Below are 15,987 nucleotides of genomic sequence, written 5' to 3' on the forward strand. Positions count from 1 at the left end.
ATTTAACACTTATCCACAATAATTGTGACTCCCCATTCTGTTAACCTACCTCCCTTCCAGTCATTTACACTGTTTGTCAAACTCGATTATTGTCTCATTAACAAATTTTGAGATTGTGTTCCCTATGTTCAAACCTAGGTGACTCAAATATATTGAGATCAAAAGCAGACACAGCACTGAGGCCTGGGGTACAAGAGTTCAGCCCCTTCTGCAATCCAAGTGTTCAGCCCAACTGTCAGCAAAGTTTCCATCCATGGAATTTACTCCTTTCTTTCTAATAAGTCTTTCGTGAGATACCTCAGTGAACACCTCATGAAAACGCATGTATACCACACCAGCTGCAATTCCTTGAGCTATTGAATGTCACCTCTTCAAAAATAAATTTCTACATTTGTCATTAATTAACCCATGCTGGCTACTTTTGGTTAAATCTCATTTACCTAATTTGCTCATTAATTACATCTTCATGGAAGCTGATAGCACAGCAAGAGGCCTTTTGGACCACAGCCTGTGCCAGCTCTTTGAAAGAGTTATACAATTAGTCCCACGCCTCTGATTTTTACCCCATATTGTTGTAAATATCATTGCTTCAAATATTTATCCTATTCCCTTTTGAAAGTAACTGATTCTGATTTGACTACTCTGTTAAGCAGTGTATTCCACATCATATTAACTCACGATGTAAAAAGATGTCTCACCTCTTCTATCAATTACCTTAAAACTGTGCCCTCTGATTACTGATCCTTCTGCCAGCGGGTACAGTTTTTTCATTTACTCTATAAATAGTTCATGATTTTGAATGCCTCTATTAAATTTTTCCTTAACCTTCTCAGCACTAAGGCGAACAACCCCAGCTTCTCTAGTCTCTCCATGTAACTGAAATCCTTCAACCTTTGAACTATGGATCCAACGAATTTGCCCACAATTAACACTTAGATGAACTGGTCTGTAGTTATTCTGTTTATCCTTTACTCTCTTTGTCAACAAAGATGTGACATTGGCTTCTCCAGCCCAACAGCATAATTTGTATATTTATGGAGATATGAGAAATTGTGCCCAAAACCTGTGCCATCTTCTCTCTGGCTGGTTACCACATGATTAAGACTTGAGTTCTATAATTCTTTTAGAACCTGTTCCAAAAAAGAGCCTCAGTTTAATTGGAGTATTGATAGTTTGGCGAAGGAACTTAGCAGGGTTAATGTCAACCAGGAGTTTAATTGGTCTTCGGTTTGCAAATAAACATACAATAAAAATATGATTTTCTCTTTACAAGGCACAGACATTCATGAATTACTGAAGTGTTTTCTGTTGGTGGGGGTATTTTCTATAAAGTGCAAAATACTGCACTAACTTTGTTTTTTCAAAAAAACACATGGATCTGCGCCAATTAGCCACAAGAAATTTGATTAAAATAATTTGCCGATATTTGTGACACAAAGTGTGACGCGACAGACAAGAAATGTGCACACACATACCATTTTTATTATTAAAGCTAGCAGATCTCCCATGGCGTTGCTCACGGTGAGTCGGAGGAAACGTTGTTTTATCTCCTGTAACGTACAATACATTATCAGGGCCACTGACTAATGGTGACTGAATAAGTCAAATTGTGTTTTTATTACACAGTATTATGGGAGAATTCATGTAGTTTTGGGTTTCCATAATTATTGTGTAAGAAGTATATATCAGTGTCCTTGACTACATGTTTGTTTGTATTTGCTGTTGCCTCTTACCTGTTTTAAAAAATCCCACGCTACAGAAAAAAGTTCTATGGTCGAAGATCGTGTTGTATGGATTATGTATGCCATAATTGAGGTTTGATAATGTTGGCATGGTGAATCCATCATCTGGGGAGATTAGAAGGGTGGGATGGAGTCAACTAGGGACAGAGGAATATGGTAATGAGGAATGCAGGAATTATTATAAGGTCTTTCTGGGTGGAGGGATGCTGAAGCGGTGGAGTCTTGTGTGTCCAGATATGTTGAATGAGAGTTCTGTTTTTTTTAATTCTTTCATGGGATGTGGGCGTCACTGGTAAGGCCAGCATTTGTTGCCCATCCCTGATTGCTCTTGAACTGAGTGACATGATAGGCCATTGCAGAGAGCAGTCAAGAGCCAACCACAATGCTATGGGTCTGGAGATTTGCTTCTCTAAAGGGCATTAGTGAGGCAGATGGATTTTTACAACAATCGATAATAGCTGTCATGGTCATCATGAGTGAGACTAGGCTTATCTTCCAGATTTATTAATTGAATTTAAATTCCACCAGTTGCTGTGGTGGGATATGAACCCATGTCCCCCAGAGCATTATAGCCTGGCCTCTGGGTTCCTAGTCCAGTGACATTATCACTACGCCACCATCTTCCCTATTGTGAAAGGTGGTGCTGGAATGCAAAATCACTGGGGACAGTTGCGAGATATAGGAGTGCGAGAGGTGTCATGGGGTGTGGGAATAGTAGGAGAAAAGTGGTAAGATACGACAAGGTGGTCTTGCGTGGATGTTTGGGAATGGCAGTCCTTGAGTCATGGTATAAGTATTCTTAGGTTTGGGACAATATGTCGGAATATGCATTGGTATAATGTTAGAATCTGGGGGGTGGTGAGGAGATTGTAGTCTTAATGCATTGGGAGCAAAGATCATGGGTGTGAGGATCTTGGAACTGATAAGGGGACATAGAAAAATTGGGAAAGTGATACCAGGAGGAGGGGAAAGCAATGACAGAGAAAAAGTATGAATGCTCTGGAGATGGGAGCAGGAAGGTTAGAAAAGGGCAGTTGCAGCAGTGAGCTCAGGGAACACTTATAATTAAAATAAACATAGCCCAGCATGGATTTTAACTGGTACAGATTTTTTCACTTCACTACTAATAAAAAAAACTACTTGAAAATCCTACAGTCCCTGCATCCCAGCCAACTGAGAAAGTTGAACTCCCAGCATGACCAGGAAGTAACTTAATGTTCAAGTGGCCTTGTGGACTATTTTACAATAGCACTACCCCACCTGCATCTATTTGCTTTGGATTACAGAGTTAGGGACCAAAGGTCATCTCTGCATCTGACCAAATGGGATTGCATTAACTAAAGGAAATAAATGTTCACGATTATGATGACTGAGTCCCAGATTTTCCTTGAGGGTTGTTAGTATTTTACCATGTTTAGTACCTATGTGCTCTTGCTATTAGCAAGTAGATGTGTTAAAGGTGGACAGACACCATCACAGGTTATTTGCTTTCATGCTATTAGCAAGCGAGTTGATAGCTTGTAACAGAGCTAAGGGTGACAAGGTGGATCAGCAGCGTTATGAGTAGTTATTTAGTTGATCATGATATTCTGCTTGCAGCGATTCAGTCATCATTTGTATTCTGTATGAGATAATGCTGCGGTACATAGATATCCAATCAATTTGATATCCATGGTATAGTGCTTAGGATCCAGAATATTTGTCCACCTGGTAAATGAGGACTGAATAGTCTGCATTCACTGCCTGTTTTCATGACAGGGAGAAGGAAGTTACATATCTGACTACTCTCCCAAATGGTAAAGGCTTCAATGGAAAAGAAAGTCGGGCAAAGTGTAAAACGGGCAAATTTGTTTTTGCCCGTTATGCTCTACCCACATCCCCATACCCCAATGTGCCTAACGTCTCTATCTCCTCTCCTTACTCAGCACCCCCACATATCCTCTTCTCTCCCCTTACCCCCCACCAACAGAGTCAAGATTAATTAATCTTTGTGGTTAAAAAAGGAAATTAGATATTTGCTAAAAAAAAGTTTAGATTCAGTAGTCAGTTGAAAATGGAATAAGACAAGATATGGGGAACAAGGAAGGAACTGGGATTAGACTGGGTATTCGTGTGGAGAAAAGACTTGATAAGCCAGATAGCCTGTGTCTGTATTGTAAGATTCTACAAATTTGAATATGCATTAATATGCAAAAATAAATTATACATCAAATCTAACAAGCTCTATTTGGGCACAAAAGCAAATGAGTGCAGTTTTAAATTCGTGCAAGGTTCTTTGTTACCTAGCAGAGGTTATAACGTTGTTATAGAAGAAAACAACATATGAATATTGAAATTATAAAATGCCATTCAACCAATCCAGATTGTTCAGTCATCCAGAACTTAATCAAGAATCAATTTTTCATCTTTTTTCTACCCTGAACCTCACTCTCATTACCCTTCCCCTGAATCGGCGAGTGACAGCCTTTTCTCCAAGTGGGAACAAATTCCATAAATCATCTAGTTTTGAAGAAGTTATTCCACACATTAAAGGTTAGTTTGTGGCTTCCTCAGCTTATAATCATGTCTTTTAGTTCTCTTCTCCTCGATCTGTGCAAGAACCTAAGAACAGTCAAGAATGAAAAATGCTTTTTCCACAAGCCTAACTCTTTTCGCATTTACTGTGTTTCAAATAAATGTCTCCAACTTTACTACTCTGCAAGGAAGTAATTATCACACTGAACAAAATGTTCCTAATATCGGTTTTAATTTGGCATTTCTTTGTTTCAAATGTCACGTCTTCCAGTGTTAATTTTTCCATTTCCATTTACTATTCTGGTTTTACCTTTAATACCATTTAATATACCCTTGATGTAGTTATTTCCTCTTTCTCCCTGCACAAACCATCTTACTTATAGAATGTAAATCTTGAGATTCTCCTGTTTTATAAATGGGATTCAGCCATATGCTCTTCACTGGACCCTTTCCAATGCATCTATGTTTACTTTTTTTAATGGAGTGGTGAGCAGAATTAAACAATTAAACACAGTGCTCCCAATGAAATTTGGCTGTTGCTTTGCACATCATTAAGACATAAGATGTAAGAGCTGGAGTTGACCATTTCAAGCCTACTCCACCATTAAATGAGATCATGGCTGATCTTCTACCTCAATTCTACCTCCCCTCGCTAGCTCCATATCCCTTAATTTCCTTAGCATCCAAAAATCTTATTAATCTCTTTTTTGAATATACTCAACAACTGAGCATTCTCAACTTTCTCAGGTACAGAATTCCAAAGATTCACAACCCTTTCAGTAAAGAAATTTCTCCTTATATCGGTCCTAAATGGCCAACTCCTTACTCAGAGACTGTGAACCCATGTTCCAGATCCCAAGGGAAACATCTTCTCAGAATCTACCCTTGCAAGTCCCTTAAGAATTTTAAATGTTTCCATTAGATCACCTCATTCTTCTAAACTTCTAGAATATGCCCAGTATACTTCATCTCTCCTCAGAAGATAATCCCCTCATCCCAGGAACCAGTCTAGTGAACCTGCATTGCACTCCCTCCAGGACAAGTATGTTCTTCCTTTAGTAAGGAGACCAAAACTGCACAGAGTACTCCAGGTGTGGCTTCACCAATGCCCTTTATAATTATAGTAAGGCCTCTTTACTCTTAGATTCCAGTCCTATTTTTTAACAAAAGCTAACATACCATTGCCTTCCTAATTGTTTGCTGTACCTGAATGTTAACTTTCTGAGATTCACATACAAGGCCACCCAGGTTTCTCTGAACATCAATTTCCCAGCCTCTTTCCATTCAAAAAATATTCTGCCTTTTTATTTTTCTGACCAAAATGGGTAACCTCACATTTCAATCATATTTCGTCAGCCAGGTTCTTGCCCAGTAATCCAATGGGCCAACATCACTCCGCCTTTGTTTTTGCACCTTCCTCACCACCTACAACAAACTTGGACACATTACAGTCAGTCACCCTCATCCAAGTCATTAATATAAATTTCAAATAGCTGAGGCCCAAGTACTGATCTTTGCGGTATCCTGTTAGTTATAGCCTGCCAATCTAAAATTGTCCCATTTATTCCTACTGTATTTTATCTGTACATCAACCAATCCTTAATCCAAGCTAATACATTATGCCCAATCTTATGTGTCTTAGTTTTGTGCGAATGTTTTTTGAAAATCCAAATACACTACATCCAGTTGTCCATCTTACTAGCCACATGTTCAAAACGCTACAGAAAAAGAATCTGTCAAACACAATTTCCCTTTAATAAATTGAGGTTGACTCTGCTTAATCATATTATAATTTTCTAAGTGCCCTGTTACAACATCCCTAATAACAGATTCTAGCGTTCTGCCTACAACTGATGTTAGGCTAACTGGCCTATAAGTTTGTCATATTCTCTCTTCCTCCTTTCTTAAATAGCAAGGTTATGTCTGTTACTTTCCAGTTCTTCATAACTGGTCTTGAATTTAAGGAGTTATGGAAGATCAAAACCAATGCATTCATTATCCCTGCAGCTACCTCTTTTAAAACCCTAGAATGCAGGGTTGACAGCCCCAGGGGATTTGTCGGCACTTAGCCCCATTAGTTTCTCAAGTCTTATTTCTTGAAGTTCCTCATTCTCGCTAGGCCCTGGGCTCCCTGTTTCTTCTGGATTGTTTTTGCGTCTTCTGCCATGAAGACAGATACACAAAGTATTTGGATAATATCTCTGCTATTTCCTCAGTCCCCATTATAGTTTTACCTGTCCCTTGAGGCTTTTGTATCTTAAATTAGTGTATATTTGTTGCAAATCATGCGTTAATTCTTCTATAAATGCCAGTCATTGATTGTCTACAATCATATATTTTAATATAGTTTTCCAACCTAACACCAATAAGCTTATCTCCACATTTTTCGAATTGCCTTTGCCTTTTTAGTACTGAAGTAACTGATTAATATAAAATTACAACACATAAAATAATTAATCTCAAGCTGTCCAGGAACCTGTTTCATTGTGCTTGAATATATATGCAATTACTGTTTATGGTCTGTGCACATATTATAGGGATAACTTTACATGCATTATTTAATATACACTCGGTGAGGGGTTCTCTCTCACTTATCTGTACCTATCACACAGCAATGCTGAGTTGTGTATGCATGGACTGTGAAGACATTGAGCATGCCTCCACTGAGAACACCTATGTTAGCAGGGCCACAGCAAGATAGTCTGAGGACAGGAGAATGGCAGAAGGCTGAGGGGAGGTTGGGTGGGGAAAGTATTAACAGTAAGTTTCACTATCTTCAAAGAAACGGGAGAAGCTATGAAACTGTGCAAAGGTGAGAGAGCTTGGAAACAGTTGGCAAGTACACAGCTGCGTAATTTAAAAAAAAAAGTTCTGATCTTGGGAGTTCCGATTACTTTAAGTGACAGTTAAAAGCACTTTGTTACATTTAAAATGGAATAATTTCCAGACATAATTTTACATCAGATTAGTTAATAATTTATTTATAACACTTCTGTCCCAGTGGGACATAAGCAATATGTGGGAAACAGATGGTGCGTAATTATGGTCCAATCTTTTGTAGATCAGTCGTTTTAGTTTTGAGAGCTTAATTTTTCACAAACTGAAACCAAATGCAGTAATAATGCGACAAAGCAAGAGCCTGGCACTGCAGTAGGCATTATATTACAACTTCGCAGCAAGGGTAAACCAGTGCTAACTACAGTCATCCACCTCAGCTAAACTGTCTGAAATCAAGAACACAAGTGTTTGCCTAGAATGAAAAACAATGCTCATGGAATGAGTAAGTTGTTTTGAAATATAGCAGCTCTGATCCAAAAGAAGCTACAAAATTAAAACTTGCATTTAAAATTGCAGCATCCCATAATCTAATTATTTTAGTGCTCGGTTACAAACCAGAAAATCTTGCCTGAAGACACTATTTTGTTTCAAACTACATTTACTTTTTTTTTAAGATGCAACATTCTTCCAGCATGGAGCAGCCTTAAAAAATTTAGGGTTCCAAGATAGGGGTCCTGGATCTCCCTCTAAATTAACATCTTTGGTGCCCCCCTAAACTCCGCTAGATCTCTGCTAATCACTACTGAGTTTATACACAAATTCCCTTAGCCACCCTTAAGCATCCTCTCACTCCTATTGCTCACAGAATCAAGTTCATGCCGTGCAGAAAAAGGTTCACAAAGGCCTCAAATTATACAAGAAATTAGAAAAGTTGTCCACGAGCCCCCGAAGAGGAGCAGACATGACTCTGAAGAAGTATATATTCAGTGATTCCTGCTAGAAAGTGCACAGGTTTAGTAAGGCCTCAGGTGTAGTGCACCCTATTGTAGAACAGCCTTCAAACATTCACTGGGCTTACACAATAAGAATGGACACCAGGCAGCTTCTCCCAAAAATAAAACCAAGTTTTATAGCTTGAAGCAAATTATGCTCTGGAGCAAATGTAGACCAATAGCTTTACAGTTGCATCTATCAATAAAAAACAAATTAGGAAGTAAGAAGAACTTCAGTTCAAAAAAATTCTTTCGAGTTATCAACAGTCACAGATTGCAACTCTTTTGAGTACAATCACAGTTCTTGGTTTCCGGGAGTGAGACATGAACCCACAACCCTCTGATTCAAAGGCGAGGGTGCTATGAACTGAGCCACAGCTGACACAGTTCAAGGTGCATTAGCTGAGGCTCCATAGGTCAACAAATTAAGTATTAAAGTATGCAGAACTTCATTAGGCTGCAATTACTTCCATTTAACTGTTTAGCCCATGCTGGAAGAGTACAGTTTTCCTAAATTCAGAATTCTCCTTTATTCATTTCTATAGAAGCTAATTTCTATCATGTGCACAGCTAGTTCATTATATATAGTTTAATCACCTATGCCCCTGTTCACACTACTGCAAACAAGCTTGTAATAATTTGGAGCATGTTATCGCATTTCAACTCAAGTTATCTTTAATGGTTCTACAGTAAATGTAAACAACATTTTCCCAACTTGTTGTTCACACATACTTCAGTTGTAACATACAAAGAAAGAAATTTCAGGCAAGCATTTATTAAACAGAAGTAACAATAAATATGTGGCGTTATTTTCAGAGTTTATAAAAATACGGTAAAAATATCTGAAACAGGGGTAATGTTTGATGTGTTTTAAATTATGTCAGATAATCCCAGAAAACTAATACCATTGTAAGAAATGCAAAGATTAAGGATAATTTAAGAAGGTAATGTGAAATTATGTGGATATTTCTCTGGCAAATCTATTCTGCAAAGTTGACATCAAAGGTGTTAACTTGATGCAGTGGTGTATAGTCATACTTCCAATTAACAATCATCAACGTACACAAAACATTCATCTCATCCTCTGCCAAATTCAAATTTATCCACATCAGAGCTGTGCAGAGAGCTGGCAAGTTAATCTTTCAGGTGCTAATCCCTGGTCACACAAAAAGTCTGATGAAGAATCTATGCTTGAGACATTAATCTGTCTGTTATCTCCACAGATGCTGACTGAGTCACTGAGTGTTTCAGACATTTTATGCTTTTGCTTCAGACTTCAGCAGCTGCAGCTTTTTTGCTTCAAGTTTTGTTACTTTCACTTTTCAGCAGGGGGCTGTAACAATGCCTTATTCATCATGCGCTTGCATTTTAACCAGAGGGGAAAGAAACATCCTCAGAACTAAGAGAATTAAATTTTGGAATTGATAATAAACTTGTCAGAGGTCCAAGAAAGAGCTGCAACAATTCACAATAGATGCAGCGTAGAAATAATGCAAAGAGGGAAACAGTGGAAGGCTAAAGAAAGCAGGATAAGACATACCAACGTTATTTGATCTTAATGGAAGGAGTGTGAGCTCAGGCTGTTGGCCTACTTTTCCTTGTTTTGTCATCCAGCAGCAAGCTGTTAATTTTCAGAACCACCTTTTCTCATTGTAGTTTTCCTGCATTTACAGCCTTTCTTGATTAACCAATCTCCTGATTTTAACATTTTTATAACTTACTGCTTTTCATACATCTTCCATCATTTTTCATTAGTTCTAGGTTTTCAGCAGAACCTCTTTGCATATACTCTGATAAATCTTTATCTCCATGCACCACCAACCTCTCTACCACGTCCTACCTTTATTTTGTTCAGTTGCATTAAATGGGTTGTTTCATTTTCCAATTCCAGTATGACAAATAATCTACACTCAAAATGTTAAGTACTCTTTTCTCCTTACAAACGCTGACAAAGCTGCGCTTCCTGTTTTTACAGCTCACAAACTAGTCCATCTGGGAAATTAATAACTGGAATAGGGGAAATAATAATGTTAAAGATGACTTGAGTCAGATTAGATCATTGACTGGCGGTGACCTCCTACAACTGGTGAGTAGTGATTTGGATAATTAATTTCCGCACATTTTAAGGTGATTTTTGTCTGTACTTCTACGGTTATGACCAAAGAATAAAGCAGACTTACTGTGTTTTATAAAACAAAAGTCTTACCTTTCTTGTAAGGGGCACTTCAATAGGGACAGGAACTACCTCTGCCAACAGACAACCATAGAACGCAACCATAAAAGCAGCAGGATCATTGTTTGGAAAAACAAGTGCCACCTAAAGGTAAATATTAAAGACAGCTTAAAATACTGCAAAATTGTAAATTCTAATATTGAAAAAAAAGTGAATTATCAGTCTACTCCAGGTAATTTAGAACGTGCTAAACCAAATGTGAATTTAGAAAGAATAAAAAATGGTGCATTTATGTAGCAACTTTCGCATGCTCATGATGCTACAAAAAATTCACAGCTGAAATACTTCTGAAGTATGCCACTGTTGTAATACTGGAAAGTGGTGAATGACCAAATAATCTGTTTCTATGGTACTGTTTGAGAGGTAAATGTTGGCAAGACATCAGAGAATTCCTGTTTTTTTTTAAATAGTTCGAGGAATTTATTTTTTATATTCTTTCATGGGACGTAGACGTTGCTGGCTAGGCCAGCATTTGTTGCCCATTCCTAATGGCCCTTGAGAAGCCGACAGTGAGCCGCCTTCTTGAACTGCTGCAGTCCATCTAGTGCATGTACACCGCGACCATACAAGTGGGCAGATAGGGCTTCATTTTAATGTCTCATCTTTTAAAAAGTGTTAATCCTCAGGATTTGGCATCCTGGCAAGGCTGACATGTATTGCATGTCTTTAGTTCCCTTGGAAAAAGTGCGTTTTGATCCGCTGCAGTCCACATGGTGAAAATACTCCCATAGTGCTGTTAGGTGGGAGTGCCAGGGTTTTAACCCAGCAGCAATGAAGAAGCAGCAATATATGTTCAAGTCGAGATAATGTGAAACTTGGAAGGGAAGTTTGAGGTATTGGCGTACTCATGCACCTGCTGCTCTTGTCCTTCTGGATGTTCGAGGTTGAGAGTTCCGGAAGTGCTGTCAAGGAAGGCTGGGTGAGTTGCTTCAGCGCATTCTATAGAAAATGCACACTGCAGCCAAAGTCTGCCAGTGACAGAGGGAATAGGTGTTTAAGGTGGTCGATGAGCTGATTGGGTGGATCGCTCTGTCCTGCATAGTGTCAAGATTCTTGACTGTTATTGCAGCTGCAGCCATCAAGGCAGAGGAGTATTCCATCACACTCCTGAAAATGGGAAGTCTTGTGGGCAGTGGCGGAAAGTGAGTCGATCACCACAGAACACCCAGCCTCTAACCTGCTCTCATAATCATGGTGGTTATGTCGTTGAGTTCCTGTCCAACAGCAACCCCCAGGATGTTGATGGTGGAGAATTTGGTGCTGATAATGCAATGAATGTCATGGGGAGGTGATTGGACTCTCTCTAATTGGAGGCAGTCATTGCCTGGCACTTGCGAAGAGTGAATGTTACTTTTGCTTATCATTCTAAGCCTGGATGCTGTCCCAGTCTTGCTGGATGTTTGTATGGACTGCCTCATTATCTGTTGAATTGGGGATGGAGCTGAATGTTGTGCAATTATCAACTTCTTCAGATTCCCTCCTCTTGCCCAAGGTTGGATGCAATGTTATGAAAGTCCTTTCAACAGGAAGCAACAGCATTTTATGACTAGGTTTCATTGGTAAGTAAAGGATGATAATCGTTAAGGTCCCAATCTTTTCCGAGGTGACTGGCCACAAGCCTGCTTCGTCACAAGAGTCCCCTAGATGTGTCGCACATCTTGCTAGTGTATGCCTTCAGAGCCATTGTCGTTTTGTTAGGATCATCTGCTTCTTCCAGACTTCATGGGCTTAGAGGGATAATCTCTCCTATCTACATCAAGTGAAGCTGATGACAGCCTCACTTAGTTTAGCTTGTCAGCTGAGACGAGGTACAAGGGTATGCCCATTGGCACGTGCGTTAAAAGCTCCTTGGAAGCATAAGCGAGAGTTGCAGACACATGCCTTACCCACATTCAAAACCGAAATGTACAGCTGGCAATGACACAGAGGTAACAACCCTGTCACAGAAATCCCCTATATACCATATGCAATCATCAACATCCTTATTTCTGACCTTACGATTGAGGGAAGATCACTGATCAAGCAGTCGAAAATAGTTGTTTCTAAGACTGAGACAGTTGCTCTGAGGAACTCCTACAATGTTGTCCTGGGGCTAAAATGGTTGTCTGCAGTTGTTGGAAGCCAATCTGAATAACAGCACCATTCAATCATTTAGCAATTTTAATGAAGCAACATAAAAATCAAACAAAATGAGAATTTAGTCCTCAAAAATAATCAAATTAAGGAACTTCAGATTACAATAGTCATATCTATGTCTATCTATCAATTTATTTTTAGCCAGGTGTTTAACCCTTGAATTTGCAGATACAATTAACCCTCACTGTATCTCTGGGCACTCCACTCCATAAGCTCACCACCCCATGTGTGAAGTAGTTAAACCTAATCCAACTCTTGAACTTCCCTCTTCTAAGTTTAAGGCTATGTGCACTTGTAAAATTTGCTGAATATACTGGCATTATTACACATTTTAGGATCTTGAATACTTCAGCAATTTATTCCACTGATAGATTTAGAAAATATAAAAATCACAAAACAATTGAAACAGTTAGAAAAGTGATACATTCGACACTGAAAGGGCGATTTCAGTTCCCAGTCACTAAAACAGTGTGCGCCCCATGCTCACCCTGTCTCCAGGCCTGACCATTGGTTCTTGCTTCGTGCCCAGTTTATGTAGGATATTGTAGGCCACTTTCATACTCCTTGTCCACAGCTTCCCTGTTGATAAAAAGCAACGTCAATAATTTTGATTATTCAAAGGAAAAGCCAAAAATAAGCCTTGTACTTTTGCATTTCTTAAGCCAATTTAACACTTATTGACCAAATCAATGCTACACTCTACAGAAAACTGGAAGGTACATTTGCAGTCCACATCAAAAACTCAAAACACTAAACCCAAGCATGAACACTAGCAGACCGTGCAATAAGAGTAGAGAAAGGAAACAGGACTTCCCATTCTTACATTTGAAAGTTATACACCTGAAAAAGCAGATTGCCCTTCCACTATCAGAAAATACCTTGTCCTCTTAAAGCATACACACTGTCTTAAATCTACACAGCATATTTTATTTAATGGCAGGTCTTATCTGCCAAATAGAAATCACGGCACAGAAACAGGCCACTTGGCCCATTGTGTAGGAGCAAGCTCTTCCAAACCTAATCACCATTCCACTTATCCTTTTATACCATGCATTTTCAAATACCTATCCAATTGCACTTTAAATAATATTGCATGATAGGGAAAGAAATCATGATCAGGTCCTACATGCAGATTGCATCTAGCTACAGTCTGACAACATAAACGAGTGACTCATTCATTAACCATGCCATCTCATAGGAGGCGAAAAAGAAAAACAAGTCTTGTTGAAAATCCTCTGCAACTCTTTAACACAATCAAGTAAAGCTCCAGAAGAACATTACTCCTCTTAATTGTACCTAACAAATTGCCCTCTACAACTAGAAGTGTCCTCTTCACTCAGGAGCCTGTCAAGGTCCCTTTTAAAACCTTTACAAAATCCATAATCACATGTTTACATAGTGTGTTCCAAAAGATGGGACTCTCCATTAAACTTAATGCTTCTTGGCACCCAACATAACTCTGAATTTCCTCTAATCCTCTCCTTCTCAATAATCCATCCTACTTAATGCTCCACAATGTTTCCCTTTTGCAAGGAGTAAATCAGTATTTGGCTGTGGTGTGGAGAGAATTTGGTGGCCCTGGAGTGTTTAGGCTGTGCACTTTAAAGGGCTTCCATCAGGGTTAAACATATCTGATGTTGTGATGGATGACTGGTTCTACCTGCCTTCTTCCATCTCCCTGCTTGCATACTGGATCATGAGCTGGTCATCAGTCTATTAAAAAATGTTGCTATTCTTCCTTATATCAGGACTTCCAACAACAAGAACAGGCTTTCAAATAGTGCTTTTAACTTAGTAAAACATCCCAAAGCATTTCACAGGGCTGCCACAGAATCACAGAATAGTGTGGCAGAGAAAGAGGCCATTCAGTCTGTGCTGGATCTTTAGTGCCACCCTTTCCTTATAACCTGCAACTTTTTCGCCTTCAGTTATTTATCTAATCCCCTTTTGAAGGTTATTACTGAATTTCTATCCACCATACTATCAGGCAATGCATTCCAAATCCTAACTACTCATTGCCTTCTTAACAGCCTTTCAGTCATTGGAAACAGTTTCTCTTTGTTTGCTCTATCCAAACCTTTCATGATTTTATACATTTCTATCAAATCTCCTCTTAATCTTCTCTGCTCCAAGGACAACATCATCAGCTTCTCCAGTCTATCCACATAATCGTAGTCACCAATCCCCAGATGTATTCCAGTAAATCTCTTTTGTAGCCTATCGAAGGCCATACTGCAGCTGGGGTCTTCATTAAACATGAGGAATGAGAGTTTGGTAGATTCTGTGAACAGGTGGAGCTCTGCTTTGCCTGACCAGAAAATGATGTGGAGTCAGCAGTGTAACATGCCCATTCCAAAGCTAAACATTTAAGTTTAAATTTCTAATCCTCCACCACTGATGCACAATGGCAGCAGTGTGTACCATCCACAAGATGCACTGCAGGAACTCGCCAAGCCTCCTTTGACAGCACCTTCCAAATCCACGACCTCTACCACCGAGAAGGACAAGGGCATGGTGACATCACCACCTGGAAGTTCCCCTCCAAGCCACATACCGTCCTGATTTGGAATTATATTGCCATTCCTTCACTGTCACTCAGTCAAAGTCCCAGAACTCCCTCCCTAACAGCACTGTGGGTGTACTTACACCACATGGATTGCAGCAGTTCAAGGCAGCAGCTCACCGTCATCATCTCAAGGGCAACTAGGGACAGGCAATAAATGCTGGCCCAGCCAGTGATGCCCACATCTCGTGAAAGGATAAATTAAGAATTACAATATAACAGGCCTACAGCCTCTCAATCTAAGGAATTTTAAATGTGTGTGCTTTATGTTAGCTTTCAGTTCAAATGAAAGTCTCACAATTTACTACCCTGTAGTGAACTACAAGCTGTGATAACTTTTATTTATTTATTTTTAAAATTTATTCATGGGATGTGGGTGTAGCTGGCAAGGCCAGCATTTGTTGCCCACCCCTAACTGGGCAGACTTTTTAATTGACCTGACCTGTGTGGGGATCACGCAATTTGGGATTTCCCCCATTGTAGTTTGGTCGAGGTGTTTATTTGTAATAGAATTGATCTGCAAACAACTTTCTTAGTGGAAACATTAGGGGAAGAATTTTCCCCCCGTTGCGGGGGAGGGCGGTTGAGTGCAGGAGCGGGAGACTCCGGGTGCGCCTCCGATCGGGGGCGCGCCGCCCTTTTACGTGGGTGGGCCAATTAAGGCCCGCCCAGCGTGACGCCCGTCAGGAAGCGCTATGCGCTCCCTGTGCGGGCGGATGGCGGGAATCCCTCAGCCGAGATTGCGCTCTTTCGTGCATGCGCACAAAAGAGCGCACTCATCTCCCTGAGGCTAAGTGCTGCCTCAGGGAGATCGGCGCCAAATTTAAAAATGGTGAAGGGGCAAAAATAAAATTTCCCTGACGTGTCCCCTCATGTGACACTGTCACATGAGTTGGGACATGTCCATCACTTTTAATCAAACAGTTATTAAATTTTTAAAAACTCTCATGATACCTCATCCTGCCCGAGAATGAGGTTTCATGCTTTCTCTGAAGCCCGCCGGGGCTCCTGGCCTGCCCGCCAACCTTA

General features: G+C 39.8%; 1 protein-coding gene across 4 annotated transcripts in view; it reads right to left on the reverse strand.

Moving 5' to 3' along the window:
• The window catches only part of LOC144677193 (disco-interacting protein 2 homolog C), a 589,517-nt gene that overhangs the window by 170,653 nt on the left and 402,877 nt on the right, over window positions 1-15,987 (reverse strand). For 2 of the 4 annotated variants that reach the window (XM_078537398.1, XM_078537382.1), the window contains exons 9-11: window positions 12,883-12,974; window positions 10,233-10,343; window positions 1,476-1,550 (exon numbers count right to left, since the gene is read on the reverse strand). In XM_078537398.1, coding sequence (XP_078393524.1) covers window positions 1,476-1,550; window positions 10,233-10,343; window positions 12,883-12,974 — 278 coding nt within the window. The remainder of the gene's footprint in view (window positions 1-1,475; window positions 1,551-10,232; window positions 10,344-12,882; window positions 12,975-15,987) is intronic. The other 2 variants (XM_078537402.1, XM_078537389.1) reach the window with 1 other exon arrangement.

Source organism: Cetorhinus maximus, chromosome 3 (assembly GCF_964194155.1).
Source record: "Cetorhinus maximus chromosome 3, sCetMax3.hap1.1, whole genome shotgun sequence".
In the NCBI taxonomy this organism is placed as follows: Eukaryota; Metazoa; Chordata; class Chondrichthyes; order Lamniformes; family Cetorhinidae; genus Cetorhinus; species Cetorhinus maximus.